Source organism: Bos indicus x Bos taurus, chromosome 13 (assembly GCF_003369695.1).
Source record: "Bos indicus x Bos taurus breed Angus x Brahman F1 hybrid chromosome 13, Bos_hybrid_MaternalHap_v2.0, whole genome shotgun sequence".
NCBI lineage: Eukaryota > Metazoa > Chordata > Mammalia > Artiodactyla > Bovidae > Bos > Bos indicus x Bos taurus.
The window spans coordinates 10,441,262-10,463,384 of record NC_040088.1 but is presented as its reverse complement, the minus strand read 5'-3'; the positions used below and the strand labels follow the sequence as shown (position 1 = coordinate 10,463,384).

General features: G+C 50.9%; 1 protein-coding gene and 2 non-coding genes across 5 annotated transcripts in view; 1 reads left to right on the top strand and 2 right to left on the bottom strand.

The window, feature by feature from the left end:
* The window catches only part of PKIG (cAMP-dependent protein kinase inhibitor gamma), an 80,163-nt gene extending 58,140 nt beyond the window's left edge, over window positions 1–22,023 (top strand). For all 3 annotated transcript variants that reach the window (XM_027558475.1, XM_027558476.1, XM_027558474.1), the window contains exons 3-4: window positions 17,701–17,874; window positions 21,328–22,023. In XM_027558475.1, the coding sequence (XP_027414276.1) occupies window positions 17,724–17,874; window positions 21,328–21,407 (231 nt within the window). In that variant the 5' untranslated portion in view covers window positions 17,701–17,723 and the 3' untranslated portion in view covers window positions 21,408–22,023. The remainder of the gene's footprint in view (window positions 1–17,700; window positions 17,875–21,327) is intronic.
* On the bottom strand, window positions 10,212–10,283 carry LOC113903744. The gene has a single exon (XR_003514285.1). It is a non-coding gene; the product is annotated as a small nucleolar RNA U2-30 (small nucleolar RNA).
* LOC113903745 lies at window positions 10,434–10,513 on the bottom strand. Its single transcript, XR_003514286.1, has one exon. It is a non-coding gene; the product is annotated as a small nucleolar RNA U2-19 (small nucleolar RNA).
* Window positions 22,024–22,123: the final 100 nt, after the last annotated feature.

Here is a 22,123-nt window from a genome sequence, read left to right as displayed (position 1 = left end):
AAAAGAAACCCCACATCCTGAACTCATCACCTTCCCAAGCCCTCCAGCCTCTCCAGTCCCAGGCAGCCACCAGTCTGCTTTCTGTCTCCACAGAAAGTTCTGATGCTTAAAAGAGTAACAGTGTGGGAATCTTGGTGATCTGGAGTGAGTCATTCCCTGAGGAATAATTAGACAAATGAAATTTGACTCTAATGTATTTTATAAATGGTTTTATTAGCTAAGAAGCTACAAGCCTGTCTTTGATATGCCCAAATTTATGATTGACAAGAGACAAGTTTCTCTCTGAGTAATTTCCACTTCTCAGCATCGCCTGTCAAGTGGGCTGTTCTCAGCGGGCAGCTGTAAAACAGTGACGGTTTCCTGGGGCCACGTTTCTCCAGTGGCGTCAGAACCAACAGCGGTTCAGCCATGGGATCTTTGTCCTGTCACCGGAGTCCCTGGCTCGCTTTCTCTCTCTGCCTGGCTCTAGTTGTCTAAGTGAAGGGGCCCTCAGCTCGTTGCCCATCACTCTGAGATTCAGGGCAGGAGCTTGTCAGGTACTCGGAGGTTGTGTACCACCACACCCTCTCCTGGACTCTTTCAGGTTGGCAGATCCACTGTGTCTCTCTCCTGCCTCGCTTGTTCTTTTTGAAAGCATTTCCTGGGTGCCATGCAGCTGGCACTGTGGTAGGCGCTCAGTCACTCACTCTTCACACTCCTCATCCTGGTTAGTACAGCGCGTGGCCTTTCTGGGCCCAGGTGGGCAGAGTCATTTGCACTGAGACAAGCCAGAGGGGCAGGAAGTTTGGTGACAGAACAGTTCTCTGTTAAGGATGAGACAGATGCCATGTCCTCCACCTCGAGACAGAGCCATCCCCAGAATGCACCATCCTAGAGAATGCGCTCGGAATCTGAGTTGAGGAAATCCAGGTTCGAGGCCTGATTCGGTCAGTAACTGGTTGGAGGACCTTAGGGGACTCATGCGGCCTCTCCGAGCCATGGGCTATCTATTGTGAGGGTTCAGTAACGCAGGGCCTCCCAAAATACCCTCAGTCCCAGTGCTGGGAAGAGCGCATAGATGTTGAAGGAGAGAAGGAGTGTCCTGTGATTCTCTGAGCTGGAGCAGAGCCCTGGCAGGTCAGGTGAGCAGGTGGGAGAAGGTCTCAAGGAAGACCAAGGGGAACCTCCTTTTCTTCTCCCAGTCAGTCCCTCCTGCCATTTCAGCCCCTTTCAGCTCACCTGTCCTCGATTCTGGCATGCTCTGCTTCCCTGAGCCAAAGGGAGCCGCCACCTTTGAGGCCTCGGGCCTAGGAGCCAGGCACCTGGGTGTGGGGGTCGGGGTGGGTTCCAGTACATCCTTGCTGTGGAAAAGGGACCTAATTGTACAGGGCTGCTGAGAAGCACTTCTTAACCATATCCGACACATAGCACATATACCCCGTAAATAGTAGCCATTTTTATTATTCCCTTTGTTATTTGTTTGTTCAGGGACCAGGACTTGGGTGGTTGTTTTCATCACTGGCTTGAGAGTGCACGTGTTCGTTGCTTATTTTGTTTGTTCATTAACGCATTCATATGGATGCATTTATTGAGCATCTTCCATGCGTCACATACTCTGCGATGCGGTGGGGATACAGTGACCAGAAGGGGTGCCTGTCCTCCTGGAGCCAGTGGGGAAGGCAGATATGGGACAGGTGGGCCAGCACCTGTGTGGTGGCAAAGCAGGAATCCCTTATCTTCTGTTGGGTCAGGGAAGGGGCCACTGGGCCCTGGGGGCTGGCCGTCCCCTGAAGACCCCATGCCTGGAGGTAGGGGGTGGAGGGCTGGGGGACCGAACCAAGGGACTCTGGGCCAAAGGCACAGGAGAACCTGTTGTTGTTGAGTCACTAAGTTGTGTCCGACTCTTTGCAACCCCATGGACTGCAGCATGCCAGGCTTCCCTGTCCGGAGCTTGCTCAAACTCAGGTGCATCGGGTCGGTGATGCCGTCCAGCCGTCTCGTCCTCTGTGGCCCCCTTCTCCGCCTGCCCTCAGTCTTTCCCAGTGTCAGGCTCTTTTCCTGCGTTTCTGCTCAGGTCGGACGGTCCTTGGCTTGGAGACGTGACTCTGCCACATTTTCTCGTTGCATCGGTCCTCTCCTGTGTTGTGCTGTGTGGATTCTGAGCTCTGTTTCTCTCCAGAGGCAGGAGGAATGGGATGAGAACCTTGTCTCTCCTTTAGCTGAAGACTGGAGGCCCCCCGCCACCCCAGCTGGGCCTGCTTCTGGGTCAATAGTGTCTGTGCCTGTGGGGGATGTGTGACGAGACGCCCTCAGGCCTAAATCCCCGTCCACTGGGGGTGATGGGGCGCGGGGAGGAGACTCTGAGAACTGGCGTGGAAAGGAGTATTAAAGCATTCATCTGGGAATGGCCCTGAAAGGGGGAAGTCAAAATCGGAGCAAAACTCCAGGTCAGCCCTTATCCTCCAAGGCCCCAGAAGGCCCCGGCCACCCTCAGCCTTCTCTCTCCCCAACTCGCTGCTCACCAGCCCTGCGGCCTCCTTGTCCTCTTGCTGGACTCCAGGCAGGCCCCGCCTCTTGCACGCTGTTGCCTCTGCCTGGCACGCTTGGCCGGGTGTCCCCCCAAGTCTCTGCACCCGTGTCCCTCTCCCAGAGGGCCTCCCTGTCTACTCTGAGAGAGCCCCCCGGCCCTTGCCCTCCTCTAGTGTTCTCGAAGGCACTGTTACCCCTGCTGGTTATTCTGTTTGCTCGTTAGTATGAGTCACTCCAGCCGATTGTGATCTTCGTGAGGGCAGAGAGTCTGTGCTGTTCCTTGCTGAATCCCCCCGCCCAGTGAGCAATAAATAGGGGAGGGGGTCGTATCTTTAAAGTTAGTGACTGTGTGTAAGTGGCTGGATTCTGAGCCCTCTCTGCCTTGTACATCTTACTGTTACAGCTCCTAGCAACCAAGCTTTTCCCAAAGATTCTTAAAGTTTTAAAAGATTCCTATACAGAATCGGTCCCTAAAGTCTCTCCTCTCTCATCACGTGTGTGGGCCATGACACCTTCCATCAGGAACAGAGGCTGATATGGGCAGTGGTCATTGACTACAAAACACTCGCCCATCCCCCTCTGGGGCACTGTCAGAATCCCCAGGAGAGGCAGGAGGGATAGTTTGAAGCTGTGGTTCACCAGTGATTTTGGAATTCTGGTATGTGCGCCCCTGCCCCTCCTCCCTGGTTAAGAATTACGGGTGTTTGAGTCAACCTCCCTAACTAGACCTTGACTGTCCCTCCAGAGCCCCTGGTGTCTCACTGCTTTTGTATCTGTGGCACCTAGTCCCAAGCCTGGTACACACTGAGTGATCAGTAATATTTCGTTACATGAATAGATGAAGGAATCCATATTATAGAGAGAAGATCTTGCTTCTTTTCCTTCTCCACCATGGCTTTGGGGCATGTTTTCTGTAGACTTTTAGAGGTATTGTAGAGGGACCCCAAGCTGGAAGTCACATTAGAGCTCACCCTGTTTATCTACTGCCACATAACACTCCACTGCCAGTATTCAGTGGTTTAAGACGACAGCAGTGACGTGTTACCTTTCCTGCTTTTTCCTGTGCGTCAGGAATTTGGGGGCCGCCCGGCTGGACAGTTCTGGCTTGAGTCTCCCATGCAGTTGCAGGTAGTGGCTGGTGTCGGAGCCTCGAGGAGTCAGCTTGGGGCCGCCTGCTGTGTCTCCCTCCATGGCCACCCCAGGACCTTTCCATGTGACTGGTTTGGGCATCCCCAAAACGTGGCAGCCTCAGACTTCCTACACGCAGCTCAAAGCTCCCAAGACAAGTGTCCCAAGAGGGAGCCAGATGGCAGCTGTGACACTTCTTCTAACCCCGTCTTGGAAGTCACATTTCATCACTTCTCTTGTACTCTGTTAGTTAGAGGCAAGTCACGACAACCAGCTCATTCACAAGGATACAAATTACACTCCACCTCTTGACAAGAGAAATGTCAAAGAACTTGCAGATGTGTTTCAAAAACACCACAGGGATTCCCAGCTTACCCCTTCCTTCTGCACTTGAGACCCCCGAGGTTGGAGAGACAAGAACCTTGCCCAGAGGCACCCGCCCTGGCATCGGCAGACCTGGAGCTCAGTCTAGCTGCTGGAGCTCTGGCCAGCCTGCTGGGAAGTGATCTCACTTCACCTTCCGGTCCTCCTTCCATGTTCCAGCCAGGATTGCTGGCCTCTGGGAACTTTGCGTTTTAGCAGAGCCCTCACCAAGTATAGATTACGAGCAAACCACAGGAGAGCTGGGGAGACTCAGTCTCCGAGCAGTAATATTGTTGGGCTGTATTCTGCTTCTTTCCCAAAGCTCCACAGAAGCACAGACTCCCGTGGTTTGAAGAGCTTGTGTCACCATCCCAAATGCCCAACCCCAGCCCTCCATGAAGTGCTAACGCTGCCTAGCCACAGGGGGAGACACGGTGACAGAGTGGGTGGGAGTTTTTTAAATGTGCACCCCCAATACTTTTTTCACCAAGTTAGATGACAAAAATTAGAATTTGTTGTGGCAGAGTTCAGAGAATCAACTCAACATCACTGGACAGATTCATAAGATTTTACATTTACAGTCAAACATTCTCAACAGAATTTTGCTTCAGCCTGGGTAAAGTACATCTGGGTATTTGCTTTCGCCAGCATTGCAAAATGCTCTCCTGGGACTTCATTGCTTTCTTTTCCTTCCTTCAGAAATGCCTTGTTATGAGTTGCGGGATAGAGGAGAAGAAAGGGGAGAAAGGGGAGTGGACAGTTTTCAATGAATCCTTACTGCCTGCCAGGCCTGATGCCAACTCATTTCTGTGCTTTCTGTCCCAATAGTGCAGGCTCCCTCTTCCTCCACAGTCAGTGGATGATATGACCCTGGGCAAGTACTTAGCCTCTCAGTACCTCAGCTTCTTCCTGTGTAGGACAGAAGTAGCAATGCTTCCTACCCCAGAGAGTTGCTGTAAGATGAAGTGAGATGCCTGTAAGATGCTTAGCAGTGTTGCAGGCAGTCAGGACTCAGTAATTGCTGGCTCTGATTATTCCCTATGAGCTCCTTTCCAGGCAGTTGGCACACCCCCATTTTACAGAAGAGGATTCTGTGGGCATTGAGGTGTGCAGCTCTAGGGACAGCAGCTGAGCGACCCCAGGCCCTCGCGGTGCCACCGTATCATGCAGGATTCCAGGTGTTCAGCCCACATGCAGCTGGGTGAGCACGGGAATTCACAACCTGCAGGGCCCCATGTCGGGGTCCCAGAGCAGGAGCGCCTAAAAAGGCAGGGTTAGGAATCCATCTAAGAGGCTCTATAAAAAGAAAAATAACAGAGAACATTCCAGGCAGAGCACACAGTCTCATGAAGGCCCTGAAGTCCGAAAGAGCTAGTATGAGGAATTAAAGACCCAAATGGGCCGAGAAGAAGGTGGAAAGGAGACAAAAGCTCACAGAGGAAGGCGGGCCCAGGTCAGTGCAGGATGTCAGGGGCTGGTGTAGAGAGCTTGGACTTGGCCAGATGTGAAATGCTAGGGCATCCAAGGCCGAATGAAGCAGGGGAACCACAGGACCCAGTGTCTGAGGCGCGTACCTCGCCCTGGCCCTCGTGGCGAGCGCAGAACTTGGGTCGGGGGCAAGCGGGGAGCAGGGAGGTGGTGAGGCGATGCCACGGCTGGGGGCACAGATGAGCAGTGATGGAGACTGGGAGCTGGAGGGGAGAGGGGGCCCATTCAGGCTCAGTTCTGCAAGTAGAAGCGCGGGGACCTGGTGACGAACCGGGCCGGGAGTGAAGAAAGAGAATACTCCGTTCCCCTGGGATGACCCCAGGTTTCCAACTTGAGCAGCCTCGACATCTGGTTCCGTCACTGACCTGGAGGGTGCTGGGGGGAGCAGGCTTGTGACTGGACACGTGAAGTTGGAAATGCTGGTGAGACATTCAAGGGAAGGGCGGAGTAGGCGGTTAGACTGCCCATTCTAGAGCTCTGAAGAGAGGCCTGGGGAGCCATCCACACAGACTGTCAAGGGCAAGGGTGAGAGCCCCCAGGGGCACATAGAGAAGAGGGCCCGGGCCTGGTGCTAGGGTGGGGGCCTCTCACATGAAGGTCCCTGACAGAGGAGACGCATGCATGGACGAGGTTAAGAAGGGGCCCGTGAGGCTGGAGGAGGCCCAGAGGGTGTGGGGTCTGCAGGCCCCCAGTGGGAGAGTGGTCTGAGGAGAAGGGCGTCCGTGGAGACCTCGTGTGACTCAGCACCGCCCCCCTTCCCTCCCAAAGCAGGTCTTTCCACCGCCTGCCCTCCCTGCCGCGTGGTTTTGGCCCCCTGGGTGTGGAGGCCAAGGCCCTGCCCAGCTGCCTCCAAAGGAAGCCTCTCTGTGGGCATCAGGTGCTGCCCTGGTAGAAGCTGGGTTCTTCTCTGGAGACTCCGCCCTGGGTGTGTCCCTCAGGGACTAGGTAGAGCTTGGGGCGTGTTCCCAGAACTACTGCCCTGCCCTTTCCCAGGTTCTGGGAATGCTCCCAGTCTGGAGCCCTGGCCTTTTTATCTTGCCTGCCTCAGTGCCTCTCTGGGTCTGGCTTCTCATCACGGAGAAAAGCCGCTTCCTCTGAATTTGAGGAATGCCAGGTCGCCAGGCCCTGGTATTTGCATCAGGTTTCCACAGCCCTTGCTTTCCCTCAGAGGAGCCTTAGAAAGCATGTTCCCCACCCCTGAGGAGGCCTGTCCCAGGGGACCAAGTCCCACTGTCTGCTCTTCGTCCATTACAGAAGGCTCTGCTTTCTTATTTGTACCGTCTCTGCAAATACTTAATTTTTTAAAAAGAAAAAAAAAACAGGAAATGACCTTTCTGGTATATTTGGAAAACAATTTGGCGCTGTCATGGAATCTGCCTGAGCTATGAGGACTAATAGCTGCAGACTTGGAACAGACTGTGTAGCTCTTGGCAAAAGCTGGGGCCTCTTCAGTTTACAGAGCTGGGGGGAGAATAACAACCAAAGGGAGAAGACAGCTTCCCGTGGGGAAACCAGACGGCGCCCAGGGCAAGCACCTGCGAGAGCGCAGCCTCTGACCCCGGGCCGCCAAGGGTCTGGGAAGCTGAGCCCACAGCCTCTTTCTTTTCAGGGCCAAACGCTTTACCCCGAGGAAGGCCCCCAAACCTCCTGAAGATGGGGAGGAGCAGAAGAGCATCAGGCTTGAGCACCGCTCAGGGCTCAAGCTGAGATAGAATATGGTAGATCGCTTATTCCCAGATTGGCTGTTGACTCTACCTAGATCACCCTCTGTCTGACTTTTCTGTGGACCTCAGCGCAGGATCACATCCTTAAGGAGGCCTTCCTGACCATTCAGTGTTGAACTGAACCACCCCTACACAGAGAAACCTGTTCTCTTCCTCCACAGCACTTACACAGGCCCTGATGATAGATTCATTTATTTGCTAATGCCGCTCTCTTTTATCAATTGAGGCGTAGTTGAGTTATACTATTTCAAGTGTATAGCAGAGCGATTCAGTCTCATATTTATATATATATCTTCAGTCTCATATACACACACACACACATATATATATTCTTTTTCAGATTCTTTCCCATTATAGGATATTACAGGATACTGAATATAGTTCCTTGTCTAATATAGTAGGTCCTTGTTGGTTATCTATTATATGTATAGTATAGTATGTACCTGTTAATTCTAAATTCCAAATTTATTCCTCCCTCCCCTTTTCCCTTTGGAAACCATAAGTCTGTTTTCTATGTCTGTGAGTGTCTGTGAGTTAAATATTTCTGCCTTATAAATAAGTTTATTTGTATCATTAGTTTAGATTCCACATATAAGTGGTATCATATTGTATTTGTCTTTCTCTGCCTGACTTACTTCACTTAGTATGATAATCTCTAGGTTCACCTATGTTGCTACAAATGTATTATTTCCTTCTTTTTATGGCTGAGAAATATTCCGTTATATATATATGTATATGTAAACACCACATCCTCATCTGTTGATGGACATTTAGGCTGCTTCCGTGCCTTGGGTACTTCAGGGTGCATGTATCTTTTCAAATTAGAACTTTCTCCAGGTACATGCCCAGGAGTCATATGGCAATTCCATACTGTTCTCCAATTTGCATTCACACCAACAGAGTAGGAGGGTTCCCTTTTCTCCACACCCTCTCCGTTATTTATTATTTGTAGGCTTTTTGATGATGGCCATTCTGATCGATGTGAGGTGACATCTCATTGTAGTTTTGATTTCCGGTGCCTTTTTCTGTTATCACATAGTAAATATCTTTTTGGCTCCAATGCATATCCCATACCTGGCATAGTGCCTGGCATACAAAAAGTACTCAGTAAACACAGAATAAATGAGTGAATGAAGTTTCAGGACTGGAAGACATTTAGGGATCATATTTCAACCTGATTATTCTGATGGGGGGAAAGGAAGCTGGGAGAGAGGGAAGGTCCCAGGGTGGGGAGAAGGGCGGTCACCCTGCTGTAAGGAGACTGAGCCAGACCTCTGGCCCCTGTTATAAGGCAAAGCCGCGTAGTCTTTGCTCTGCCCTGGAATCTAGACCGTCTTCTATTATTCACTCATTTATGAAATATTCATTGGGCTTCACCTCTGTGCCAGGCCTATCAGATGCAGCAGTCCACACGTCAGCCAGGGCGCCACTCCTGTGGAACTTAATTCACTCAGCACGGTAAAGCACAAAAGCAGGAAGCATGAGGTTTGGCCTTCTGTGCATCACTAAACAGAGTAAAAACAAAGAAGCTGAAAGAAAGCGTCAGTAGGACAGTTTTACTGATAAGTCACCCAGTGAGAATGGACCGTGGTAATGACTTATTGTGAGCCTCTTCCCTTGCACACATTTTATCGGACTCTTTTTGAGCACACTGACCCGTTGACTTCACAACAGCCCCCTAAGCAGAAGGTTTTTACTGTTCTCTCCGTGTGGCTGAGGAGGAAACTGGGATCCTGAGAAATGGAGGCAGTTGTCCAAGGTCTCTGAGCTCATAACAGGGACGCGGGCCGCACGTCAGCACTGGTGCCTTCTGGCAACCGCATGCCCCTGAGAGATGGGCCTGTCGCTGGGGACTCCGACCCCCAGGGGTGCAGCAAGGCGTGGGAGAAAGGCCTCTGGACTAGGACATCAGACAGCTAGATCCAGAATTTGCGTGAGTCACTTTCCCTTTCTGAACCTCACTTTCCCCGGCTATTAATGAGAGGTTTGTCTCCACGAGCTCAGGGAGTCTTTTCAGTTTGATGATTCCACAAAACGTTTGGAGATAATTGGGAAAAATTAAGGTAGATTCCCTACCTCATACCTCATAGCAAATAAATTCGAGCTCAGTCAAAGATTTAAATATGAAAAATAAAGCCAGGAAAATACAAGAAATAAGCGAGAGAGAATTCTTCACCAATCTCGGAGTGGGGAAGACATTTCTAAGTATGATCCAGAACCCGAAAACCATACAGTAAAATATGATCAGTTTGACTACTTGAAGAGAAAAAAAATGTGTGCACACAGAGAAATAAAATCAGAGAACAAAACCCCAAAAATATGTGTGCTGCTGCTGCTAAGTCACTTCAGTCGTGTCTGACTGTGTGACCCCATAGATGTCAGCCCACCAGGCTCCCCCGTCCCTGGGATTCTCCAGGCAAGAACACTGGAGTGGGTTGCTATTTCCTTCTCCAATGCGTGAAAGTGAAAAGTGAAAGTGAAGTCACTCAGTCGTGTCTGACTCTTAGCGACCCCATGGACTGCAGCCTACCAGGCTCCTCCATCCATGGGATTTTGCAGGCAAGAGGACTGGAGTGGGGTGCCATTGCCTTCTCCGAAAAATACATGTAATGCTTCTTAATGTGAAAGACTGATTATCTCAATATATAAAGAACTCCCACAAATCAGTGGGAATGCTACCATCTAATGGGAAAATGGGCAAAAGGATTTGAGTACAGTTCACAGGAAAGGAAATACACATGGAAAGATGCTGTGTTTTACCCCCAGGAGCAGTGCAAGCTGACACAGCCAGGGACTGTTCTCACCGGTCACCTTGCTGACTTACTGGCTCAAGGGTGTGAGAAAAGTTGGTTTCTTGGTGTATCGTGTCAGGTCATCCAGAGTTCCTGGCGTTGGTGCTGTCGTTAACAGTCTGAGGACGCCCGTTTGCTGATGCAGCTTCCAGCTCCCAGGATGGTTGCTCATATTTCCCCATTTGCTGTTGACTTTTTTTTTTTTTCCTAAGCTCAGATCAAGTGTAGAAACCTTCACAGTTACATAAAGTTCTGCAGTAAAATCTTTTCATCATTGCTCAGAACTGATCAGCCTTTCATACAAGCACACCCACAACCAACTCTCACTTACCTACCAATAAGCCCCTTAATTATCCAGTCACCTACACACACACACACACACACACACACACACCCCTTCATACCCCTTATTTTAAATTATTCTTTTGCTTCTCAGAACTATAGAGATCATGCATCAGGTACACTGGGTGGTCTTCTGATGCTCAGATTTGGCTACTTTCATCACTGATCCACTTCAGTAAGAGCAGATCTCAGAGAATGCTGTTGACTTTTAAGAGCAGAGAGTGAAGGGAAAATATATAAATATTGCATAAAAATGAAAATAGTGTGTTCCCTAGACCCATCCCTGCGGGGTTGGGGGCGGGGAGGCAGCCAGAGCACACTGGTGGCTGTTGGTGTTTTCCAGGATCGGCCTTTGAGTTTGGCACACTTCCCTCTCCGAGCCAGGAAGGTCGGCGTCCTGTGCTAGGCAGCTTGTAATGTCAGCTGGGCAAGGGCAGGAGCCAAAGCCCCAGAGTGCCAGTTTGAGAAGGATACTAGCCTTTCTGATGGAGCCTGTAATTCCATCCATCCCACAGTGTCAGATGCTGGAGACCCTGGACCGGAACGTCAGCACAGCCGTCTGTGGCCGACAGAGGCCTTTCCCACTGGTTCCCACAGGCAGGGAAAGAGGGCTGGAGAGGAGATAGAGTGATGGACAGACTCAGATTTAATCTGACAGGTGTTTCCTGAGCACCTGCTGTTTGCCAGGCCCTGGGCGAGAAGCTGAGGACCGAGCAGCCGGAGCATGTGGTTTAGCTGCCGGGGTTAGGCCTTTCGGCCTGGCCAGGCGAAAACCCAGACAGACATACCGGTTCTTGGGGAGCCCACATCCTAGTTGGAGGAAAAGCCCTGAGGAGCCGGGGCTTGGGAGCTGGTGTGGCCTGCCCAGGGTCTCCCTTCCTCTGGGAGGTGCGGGTCCTGCCGCCTGAAACAGACCTTCCCAGGTCGTGGTGATAGATAAACTCACCTCACAGATCTCAGAGGCTGCTGTGGAAGTTTTGTAAGCGAGGTACAGGAAACGTAATGACTTGACTTGCTTTTACCATTATGGTTAGAACTGCTGCTGCTGCTAAGTCGCTTCAGTCGTGTCCGACTCTGTGCGACCCCGTAGACAGCAGCCCACCAGGCTCTGCCATCCCTGGGATTCTCCAGGCAAGAACACTGGAGTGGGTTGCCATTTCCTTCATTGCATGAAAGTGAAAAGTGAAAGTGAAGTCGCTCAGTCGCAGCGGACTCGTAGTGACCCCATGGACTGCAGCCCACCAGGCTCCTCCATCCATGGGATTTTCTAGGCAAGAGTACTGGAGTGGCTTGCCATTGTCTTCTCTGATGGTTAGAACTATCATTATAAATTTTATTCTGTGTTATTACTGTTATTACCACAGGCCAGGCCCCTGTTCTGAAGCTTTGAGCAGTTTTCCCAGAGGGAGAATGTAGGAGTGAACCTTCCGTGACCTATGGAAGAACCGTCTCTGGCAGATTCAGAGCCTGGGGTTGGTTGGTTGGTTGGTTGGTTTTTGGCCAAGAAGCAACCGGCAACACAACTAGGGCAACTTCTTTCTTTCAAGGCAGCTTAGACAAATTGGCCTGGTGCGCCCCCTGCTGGAGCTGCGGGGCTTGCCTTGGAATTCTGGTCCAGCCTTTATTCTGTTTTATAGACCTGGTAATTCTAAAGGAGATCAGCCCTGGGATTTCTTTGGAAGGAATGATGCTAAAGCTGAAACTCCAGTACTTTGGCCCCCTCGTGCGAAGAGTTGACTCATTGGAAAAGACTCTGATACTGGGAGGGATTGGGGGCAGGAGGAGAAGGGGACGACAGAGGATGAAATGGCTGGATGGCATCACTGACTCAATGGATGTGAGTTTGAGTGAACTCCGGGAGTTGGTGATGGACAGGGAGGCCTGGCGTGCTGCGATTCATGGGGCCGCAAAGAGTCGGACACGACTGAGCGACTGAACTGAACTGAACTGAGACCTGGTAAATGGAGGCCCAGAGGGGGGCAGTCTTGCTCAAGGTCTGGCGACAGAACAGGTCACATGTCCTTCTCTCTACTCTTCCTACTATAGGACGCCTCCCTGTCTCCTCATTCATTCTCCAAGTGTGTCTTCTCAGCCTGGGGTTGTGGGGAGATGTGGGTCCAGCCCTCCATACTGGCCAGTCCCTTTTTTCTCTCTCTTTCTCTCTCACACACACACACCACTTACTGAGCCCCACCCTGGGTGCTCCGGGAGCTTCCTGCCAATGTGGTTACTTTCTGAAAGCTTTGCACAATAACTCGGGCTTATACAAACTCCTACCGTTATAAAAATTTAGTCTTAGGCGTGAAAGTTCCTCTTCGTCACAAAGTACCACATTTGGCAAGGTGTTTTTCTTGTATCTGCTGTGTAAACTGGGTTATCTTTTTTTTTTTTAATTGAAGTATGGTTGGTGTACAATATTTTGTTAATTATTTCTATCCAGCAAAGTGATTCACTTATACACACACACACACACACACACACACGTACATTGTGTTTTATATTCTTTTCCATTATGGTTAATCACAGGATACTGAATATAGTTCTGTGTGCTATACAGGGGGACCTGGTTTATCCATTCTATGTATGAAAGCTTGGAAGTGCCAACCCCAGCCTCCCACACTGTCCCACCCCCAGCCCCCTCCCCTTGGCAACCACCACTCGGTTCTCTCTGTTTCTGCTTCTGTTTTGTAGGTAGGCTCATTTGTGTCATATTTTAGATTCTACATATAAGTGATATCATACATTGTATTTGCCCTTCTGACCTTTCACTTAGTAGGGTCCTCTCTAGTTGCATCCACGTTGCTGCAAATGGCATTATTTCATTCATTTCTAAGGGTGAGTACTATTCTGTTGTGTGCATGCACCATACCTTCATGCATTCACCTGTCTGTGGACATTCAGGTTGTCTCCAGCGTCTTGACTATTGTGAGTAGTGCTGCTATGAACATAGGAGTTCGTGCGTCTTTTTGAATTAGTTTTGTCTGGACACATGCCCAGGAGTGGCATTGCTAAATCCTGTTAGTTTTCTGAAGAACCTCCATACTCTTCTCCACGGTGGCTGAACCAAGTTACATTCCCACCAACAGTGCAGGAGGGTTCCCTTTTCTCCGCACTCTGTGACGCGGTACCTCGTAGTTTTGATTTGCATTTCTCTAATAATTAGTGATTCTGAGCATCTGTTCATGTGTCTATTGGCCTCTGCACGTCTTCTTTGGGGAAATGTCTGTTTAAGTCTTCTGCCCATGTTTCGATTGGGTTGTTTTTCTTCTGCTGGTGTTGAGTTGTATGAGCTGAAACTGAGTTTTCTTTAAGGTGTTGTTTTGCAATCTGCCTTTTTTTTTTTTTTCTTAATTTTTTTTTTTTTTGAGGTGGACCACTTTTAAAGTCTTCGTTGAATTTGTTACAATATTTTCTGTTGTATGTTTTGGCTTTTTGGCTGTGAGGCATGTGGGAATCCTAGCTCCCGGACCAGGGATCTAACCCACACCCCCTGCCTGCTTCAGAAGGCTGAGTCTTAACCCCTGGAGCACCAGGAATGTCCTTGAATTTTTCAGGTAATAGTTTATCTCTGACACTTTGCCATTAGTACATATCCACCCGGTGTACGTTGTTTTTTGAATACTCTATAATTCATGCAATGCCTAGCCTTTTCAGGGACATTTGGGAGCTTCCCTGTCACTGACCATGTGCAGAAAGCTTCCTCAAACTATGAAGAGCATTGGCATTTGCCATCATGTGTCTGGAACTGGGATTTGCTGGGCCCATCTCAACTAGAGTACTGTGAACTCCTATGGTCAGGCCAGTGTCTTAGACCCTCCACCCCGCTTCCTAACTCAGGATCTGCCCAGTGGCCAGAATCCCTGTGGTGACTGTATGATTTGATTGCCTTCAGAAAATCATCGGTGCTCAAAGGGAGATACTTATATTCCCTTAGCAGATTAGCCTTTTAAAAAAATGTATAATAGCAGTATCCATTCTTGACAAGGGTGCAGATAAATGGACAGTCTTGCAGGCTGCTGGTGGGGATATAAATAGGAACAGAACTGAACTTACAAGTTCTATTTACTCATCTTTTTTGGTTATTATAAATACCATTATGTCATTCAGGAAGGCAAATGTGTCACAATATTGTGTCTTAAACAGTATTTCACCCTTCCCTTTAACTTAGCAATTCTACTTCTAGAAATGTACTCTAAAGAAACAGCTAGACATAGGCTGAAATATTTACACAAAGACCTGCTGCTGCTGCTGCTAAGTCACTTCCCTCGTGTCTGACTCTGTGCGACCCCACCAGGCTCCCCTGTCCCTGGGATTCTCCAGGCAGGAAAGTGCTGCCTATTGTTGTTGGTGTTTAGTCGCTGAGTCATTTCTGAATCTTTGCAACCGAGAGAACTAGAGCCCACCAGGCTCCTCTGTCCATGGGATTCTCCAGGCAAGAATAGTGGAGCGGGTTGCCATGCCCTTCTCCAGGGGGTCTTCCCAATCCAGGGATCAAACCTGGGTCTTCTGTTGCAGGCTGAGCTACCAGAGGAGTGTTCATGTCTAGGGGACTCTTCAAATATATTATGATACACCAAGCACATGTACAAAAATCATCTACAGAGAATCTTCATGGCATGCTTTCAGTTCAGTTCAGTTCAGTTCAGTCACTCAGTCGTGTCTGACTCTCTGCAACCCAATGAATCACAGCACGCCAGGCCTCCCTGTCCATCACCAACTCCCAGAGTTCACCCAAACTCATGTACATCGAGTCGGTGATGCCATCCAGCCATCTCATCCTCTGTCGTCCCCTTCTCCTGCCCCCAATCCCTCCCAGCATCAGAGTCTTTTCCAATGAGTCAACTCTTCGCATGAGGTGGCCAAAGTATTGGCGTTTCAGCCTCAGCATCATTCCCTCCAAAGAACACCCGGGGCTGATCTCCTTCAGAATGGACTGGTTGGATCTCCTTGCAGTCCAAGGGACTCGCAAGAGTCTTCTCCAACACCACAGTTCAAAAGCATCAATTCTTCAGTGCTCACCTTTCTTCACAGTCCAACTCTCACATCCATACATGACCACTGGAAAAACCATAGCCTTGACTAGACGGACTTTTGCTGGCAAAGTAATGTCTCTGCTTTTGAATATACTATCTAGGTTGGTCATAACTTTCCTTCCAAGGAGTAAGTGTCTTTTAATTTCATGGCTGCAGTCACCATCTGCAGTGATTTTAGAGCCCCCCCAAATAACATCTGACACTGTTTCCACTGTTTCCCAATCTATTTGCCATGAAGTGATGGGACCAGATGCCATGATCTTCGTTTTCTGAATGTTGAGCTTTAAGCCAACTTTTTCACTCTCCTCTTTCACTTTCATCAAGAGGCTTTTGAGTTCCCCTTCACTTTCTGCCATAAGGGTGGTGTCATCTGCGTATCTGAGGTTATTGATATTTCTCCCAACAATCTTGATTCCAGCTTGTGCTTCTTCCAGCCCACGTTTCTCATGATGCACTCTGCATACAAGTTAAATAAGCAGGGTGACAATATACAGCCTTGACATACTTCTTTTCCTATTTGGAACCAGTCTGTTGCTCCATGTCCAATTCTAACTGTTGCTTCCTGACCTGCATACACGTTTCTCAAGAGGCAGGTCAGGTGGTCTGGTATTCCCATCTCTTTCAGAATTTTCCACAGTTTCTTGTGATCCACACAGTCAAAGGCTTTGGCATAGTCAATAAAGCAGAAATAGATGTTTTTCTGGAACTCTCTTGCTTTTTCCATGATCCAGCGGATGTTGGCAATTTGATCTCTGGTTCCTCTGCCTTTTCTAAAATCAGCTTGAATATCTGAAAGTTCGTGCTTCACGTATTGCTGAAGCCTGGTTTGGAGAATTTTGAGTATTACTTTACTAGCGTGTGAGATGACTGCAATTGTGTGGTAGTTTGAGCATTCTTTGGCATTGCCTTTCTTTGGGATTAGAATGAAAACTGACCTTTTCCAGTCCTGTGGCCACTGCTGAGTTTTCCAAATTTGCTGGCATATTGAGTGCAGCTCTTTCACAGCATCATCTTTTAAGATTTGAAATAGCTCAACTGGAATTCTATCACCTCCACTAGCTTTGTTCGTAGTGATGCTTTCTAAGGCCCACCATCTCTTGCCTGCAACCCCATGGACTGTAGCCTGCCAGGCTCCTCTGTCCATGGGATTCTCCAGGCAAGAATACTGGAGTGAGTAATCATTCCCTTCTCCAGGGGATCTTCCCAACCCAGGAACCAAACCTGGGTCTCCTACATTCCAGGAGGATTCTTTACCATCTGAGCCTCCAGGGAAGCCCTGTTGTTACAGAGACAGTTACAGAGATGGTGGTCAATAGCCCTGATGGTTGATTTTACAGCTGAGAGAGAGGAAAGCCACATATACAAAGAACCATATGCATATGAAAAAAGATCTGGAGATCATACTATAGTATGCTGTCTTTTATAGCTTACTGTTTGAAACTCCCTAAAGCATGCCATACAAAAAGATCTTCACGACCCAGATAATCACGATGGTGTGATCACTCACCTAGAGCCAGACATCCTGGAATGTGAAGTCAAGTGGGCCTTAGAAAGCATCACTATGAACAAAGCTAGTGGGTGGGCGGGAAGAAAGACAGGTAATTGGGCTTTATTACTACAATCAAAGTGAAGAGGTAGTGGCTCAGTCATGTCTGACTCTTTGTGACCCCATGGACTGGAGCCTTTTGGGCCTGCTCACTCCAGGGGCCAGAGTCATCTTTGAAAATGCTGATCTGATCGTCCTGAGGGAGCAGCTGCAGATGCGCACGGGCCCCTGCCCAGCTCAGCGGTGTCCTGGGTGTCTCAGTCCCACTCCCCCTCCCCCCAGGCCATGGCCTTTGCATTTCCAACACCCACCATGCCTTCCGTCCGCAGAGCCTTTGCATGTGCTCTTCCCTGCAATCCTAGACTCCTCGTCTACCTATTCCTTCTAAAATCTCAGTAAAATATGACTTCCTGACCCCCAGCCTTGGTCAGGCCCTGGTTGTTCTCTGACCCAATAGACTATAAGCTCCCTGAGGGCAGGGACAGGGGCTGACTTGTTCGTTGCTGCATCTGTGGCCCCTGGCCGGTGCACGGTATTGATAAGTGTGTAGAGGGTTATCATGAACTTTAGAGGAAAAAAAGATGTCCTTTAAAATGATGATGGTAGCTCTGGGGGTATAAAATTACGCATGACTTAATTTGTAGTTTCCTGTGCTTTCTGTTTTGTCCGCCATGAGCAAGGCAGCAGTTATCATTTTGTTGGAACCCGTCGGTGCTGGGTCTTCTCTGCAGGGTACGCCTGGGCTCACCTCTGTCCTCCTGCCCTTACCCCCACAGGCCTGAAGAGCGATGCGACAGGCATGATGGAGGTCGAGTCCTCCTACTCGGACTTCATCTCCTGCGACCGGACGGGCCGCCGGAATGCGGTCCCCGACATCCAGGGAGACTCCGAGGCTGTGAGTGTGCGGAAGCTGGCTGGCGACATGGGCGAGCTGGCCCTTGAGGGCGCAGGTCAGAACCCACGGACACTCTTGGGTTCGAGCACCCCGGTGGGAGACCCTCTTCTGGGCTCCAGGGCTGGCCTCTTAAGTCCTAGGCTGCCCCCTCTTTCTCAGAGAAGAAACTGCCTTTAAATCAGGCCCCAGGCCCTGGGTCAGTGGCAGAGGGCAGCCAGTCCCTAGGCTGGAGGGTGCCAGCATCTCAGGCCATGAGGACCCTCTGGCCAGGCATCCCAGTGCTTCCCTTGCCCCTCAGCCTCCCTGCCCATCCATGGGCCCTGTCAGTTCCCCTCTATGATCCCTCCTGGTTCCTCTGCTTCTTTCTGTCCCCATGGCCACCACCGGGCTCAGGCCGCTCCCAGCAGCACAGCAGCCTCTGCCCTGGCCTCCCTGGCCTGCCCTCACCGCAGCCTTCCTCCTGGACAGCTGCCAGCAGGATTCATCTAAAGCTCCCGTCCCACCGTGCTTCTGCCAGTTCATCCCCTGTCCCCCTTCATCTCCCTGTTTCCTCCACTAGAACGTCCTCCACCCAGTCCTGGCTGCTCCAGGAGCCTCCCCCTCCATCCTCACACTGTCTTGTCCATCCATGGTCAGCCCTCCCTCGTCTTGCGGCCCGATCTCCTCCCCAGGCTGCGGAGCCTCCCCGGGTCTGAACCTGCTCTCCTCCAGCCTCTGGGCCCCTCTTTCTCCCCTGTGCCTCTAATCCAGCTGAGGAAGGGACTTCCGTTTCTTGAAAATCCCCAGGGGGCCTCCATGCACTCTCCCTGTCTGGTCCTTCCTGGCCATCCCCTTGCTGGGCTGGCTGTTTCTCTTTGTTCTATAGCCCAGACTGTTCTGCTGAGAAGTCTCCTCTGACTTCATTGCCCTCCCTCCTCTGGCCACCTCCACGATCCCACAGAGCCCAGGGATCCTCTGGGACCCGCATCCTGACCGCTTGGGGCCTGGCAGTGTTTGGTGTACATCAGAGGTACCTGGTTGATAGCTGTTCACTGACCAGCACATCCAGCTGCCACGCTGGGCCTGCGGCCAGGGGGCTGGCTGCCAGGCCTCTGCGTCTGCCTGCTGAACTGTTTTCTGTCTCCCTCCATCTCATTGTAGCGGCTCATCCACCCACCCAGGTCCTCTACTGCCTGCTCCTACCCGCATCTGATTTGAAATCCCTGAGGTTATCTGGGTGTCTTGGCATCTGTCTGCCATTAAGAAGGGCACCCAAGGAAGGAGTGGTGCTGGCTGCAAGTCAGTGAAGCCCTCCTAGCAGAGTGCAGGCTACAATGACTGGCCAAGGAACCTTCTAGTAGGCCCTGCAACGAACAGCTTCCCCTGGAGGTCTACAAGGCATGCTCAGTCCAGCGGACTCACTAGGGGAGAGGGTTACAGAGGATACAGATACTGATGGCCCTGGAGCATCTGTTTGCTTAAATCTCCTGGGAGACTGATGCCCAGCCCGGGTAAGGGAGGAGGAACCAAGCCCTTCGCCTGTCCTTGAAGGCCTGGCCTCCAGGCTTCCCCAGGTCATATGTGTGTTAACACTCCTCAAGCCCTTTATGTACGAACCTTTGTCTGCTCCCATATTTCCTTCTGTGGAAAGCACAAGTATTTCCTTACTTGGCCAAATAATAAGACATAAACAACCAAGCAGGACCTGAAGGAATATAAATGTACCGCCTGGCAGTATGTGACTGGGAAATTTTCCAAATCATACTCTGAAACTGGTCCCGAGGGAGTCTGTCCCAGGGCGGGCTTGGGGACCTTCTCTCTGGCCCAGAAGGGAGCTGGGACCTGCAGAGGGGAAGCTTTACCCCTGGCCGAGCTGTCCCCAGGGGCCCAGCGACCACGGAGGGTCAGAGGTGTCGTCATCCTCACTTCCTGGACCAGGAATTAGAGGCTCAGAGAGGTTAACTATGTTGCTCGAGGCCCCACAGCAAGGACATGGCTGAACAGCAGGTCCTGGGAATCTGACTAGAAGGTTCTGCTCTCCAGGGCAGGAGGCTCAGGACCCAGTAGGGCGTCACACGCCGGGAAACCTGCCCCGAGTGCCGGCTGCTTTGTCAGGCTTCTGGTGGGCCAGGAGGACCTGATGGGAACAAGTCTTTGCTGCAGGCACCGCCCCAGGATAGTCGGGGGGCGGAGGGGCCAGTGTCCAAGTTCTTCCCACATCCTCGCCCTACCACTCCCCCCAGTCCCCAGCCAGCTGCCGGGGCAGAATGAGGTGGTGGCAGTGATGAGCCTTTACAAACCCTAGAGAGAGATGCTTTAGGGACGGGCTTCAGTCAGGGGAAAGGACACTGCTCCCTCCACCGCTTGGCTCTCAGGCAACTCAGTTCACCTCTTTGAGCCTCAATTTTCTCCTCTGAACCTCGGTTTTCTCACTCAAATCATATCATGACCCTCATCATGCCTCCAGGCTTCTGTGTGACTGCATGGAAAGTACTTGTTAGCCTGCAGCCTAGGGATCCCGGTACACGATAGTTTCTCCTTCATTCCGTAAAGGGCTCAGCCTAAGGATACAAGACAGGGGTCAGGGGCCAGGGGCCAGAGAGGGAGGTAGGGGTAGTCTAGGGAGACACAGCACAATGAAACAGCCTCGGGCTCCACCCTAGACCCTCTGCAGGCCACCCCTGGTGCTCCCCTGAGTTGGCATCATCTTTTTTTTTTCTAATGTTTATTTGGCTGCGCTGGGTCTTAGTTGCAGCAGGGGGGATCTTCGGTGTTTGTTTTGGCATACAAACTCTTAGTTGCTGCTGGTAGGATCTAGTTCTCTGACCGGGGATTGAACCTGGGCCCCCTGCATGGGGAGCATGGAGTCTTAACCACTGGACCACCGGGGAAGTCCTGAGCTGGCATCATCTGATGCCCTTTTCCCTGTCTTGTAAGACCTACCATTTGCTGAACACCTGTCATGTGCTGGGACCTCACATGCCCTCTCCCTCTGGAGAAGCCACCCAAATATCCCGACCCTCGACAGCTCTTCACCTGTTGCTTGTAGCATCCATCCATGATCCTGGCCCTTCATTGATTTTAATTATTCCTCGGTGGAGAATGGAAGGGGCCTCAGGGCCCCCAGCTGCACGTAAAGAATCCACCTGCAATGCCAGAGACCCAAGTTCAATCTCTGGGTTAGGAAGATCTCCCAGAGAGGGATATGGCAACCCACTCCAGTATTCTTGCCTGGGAAATCCCATGGACAGAGGAGCCTGGCGGGCTACAGTCCCTGGAGTGACAAGAGTCAGACACAACTTAGTGACTAAACTACCACCACCACACTAGTAACAGCAGATGCATTTCCTTTGTAGAAAGAAAAAGGATGCGGACCCGGGTAGAGTTCCCTTTGGCCGCCACCACCCCTAGTCCAGCTCCTGTCCTGCTCCCCAGGCTTATCCACACCATTCCCACTATGGCCAGGTCCCATGATACCTCCTTCTACACTTTACATTTGTGACTATGCCCCTTTCTCTCTCCTCTGCAGAAGGACAGGCAGAGGTAGGCACCTCAGACAAGGAAGCCAGCAGCCAGCCCGAGAGCAGCGATGGCACCACCTCATCCTGAACGTGACCTTGCCCGAGGAGGCTGGAAGGGAGACGTGCCATGGACCTGGAGCCCTGGCAATGACCCAGCAGCCTCTCCTGTGAGCGGTGTGTTCCAGGCAAGCAGGGCCAGACTGAAAGGCGGGCCCAGGGGCTCCCACGGCCCCCACCCTGGGAAGGCCCTCTGCCCGCACCCCGACTCCACGCCCCCGCCACCTCCCCCCTGCACCCGGGCACACTTTCACGACGCTGTAACCACAAGGATGTAATTTATTCAGGGGGCGCTGGGACTCAGAGACTGGTCCTGGCTCCAGCCTTTCCAGCCTTCTGAGTCAGGACACCTTCTTACCCCGTTTTTTAAAAAGCACTTTTAAACTTTTTAGAAACTTTCAACCTTTTCTCAGCAGAGAAGGGAGGGAGCTGACAATTTTTTTTTTTTTTTTTTGGAAGCCATTGTAAGCTAAACTCTTGAACCATCTATGCAGCTCTGAGGTTCCCTCCTGGAGCTTCACAGATCCATTTTTAGGGAAGGGATTTTTGTGCTCAAAACCATATTAATTAACTCTCTGCCCTTTCTACCAAGATAAGTGATACCTAGGACCCAGGAAATAAATGCTGACGATTTGTGTGACTGGTTTACGACGACTGTTTCTCCTTTAAACAGCAAAAAGCAGGAGCCAGGCCTTGTCTCCCCAAGGCCACGACTAGCTGAGACCCACTGCTGCCCCAGGCTCCCAC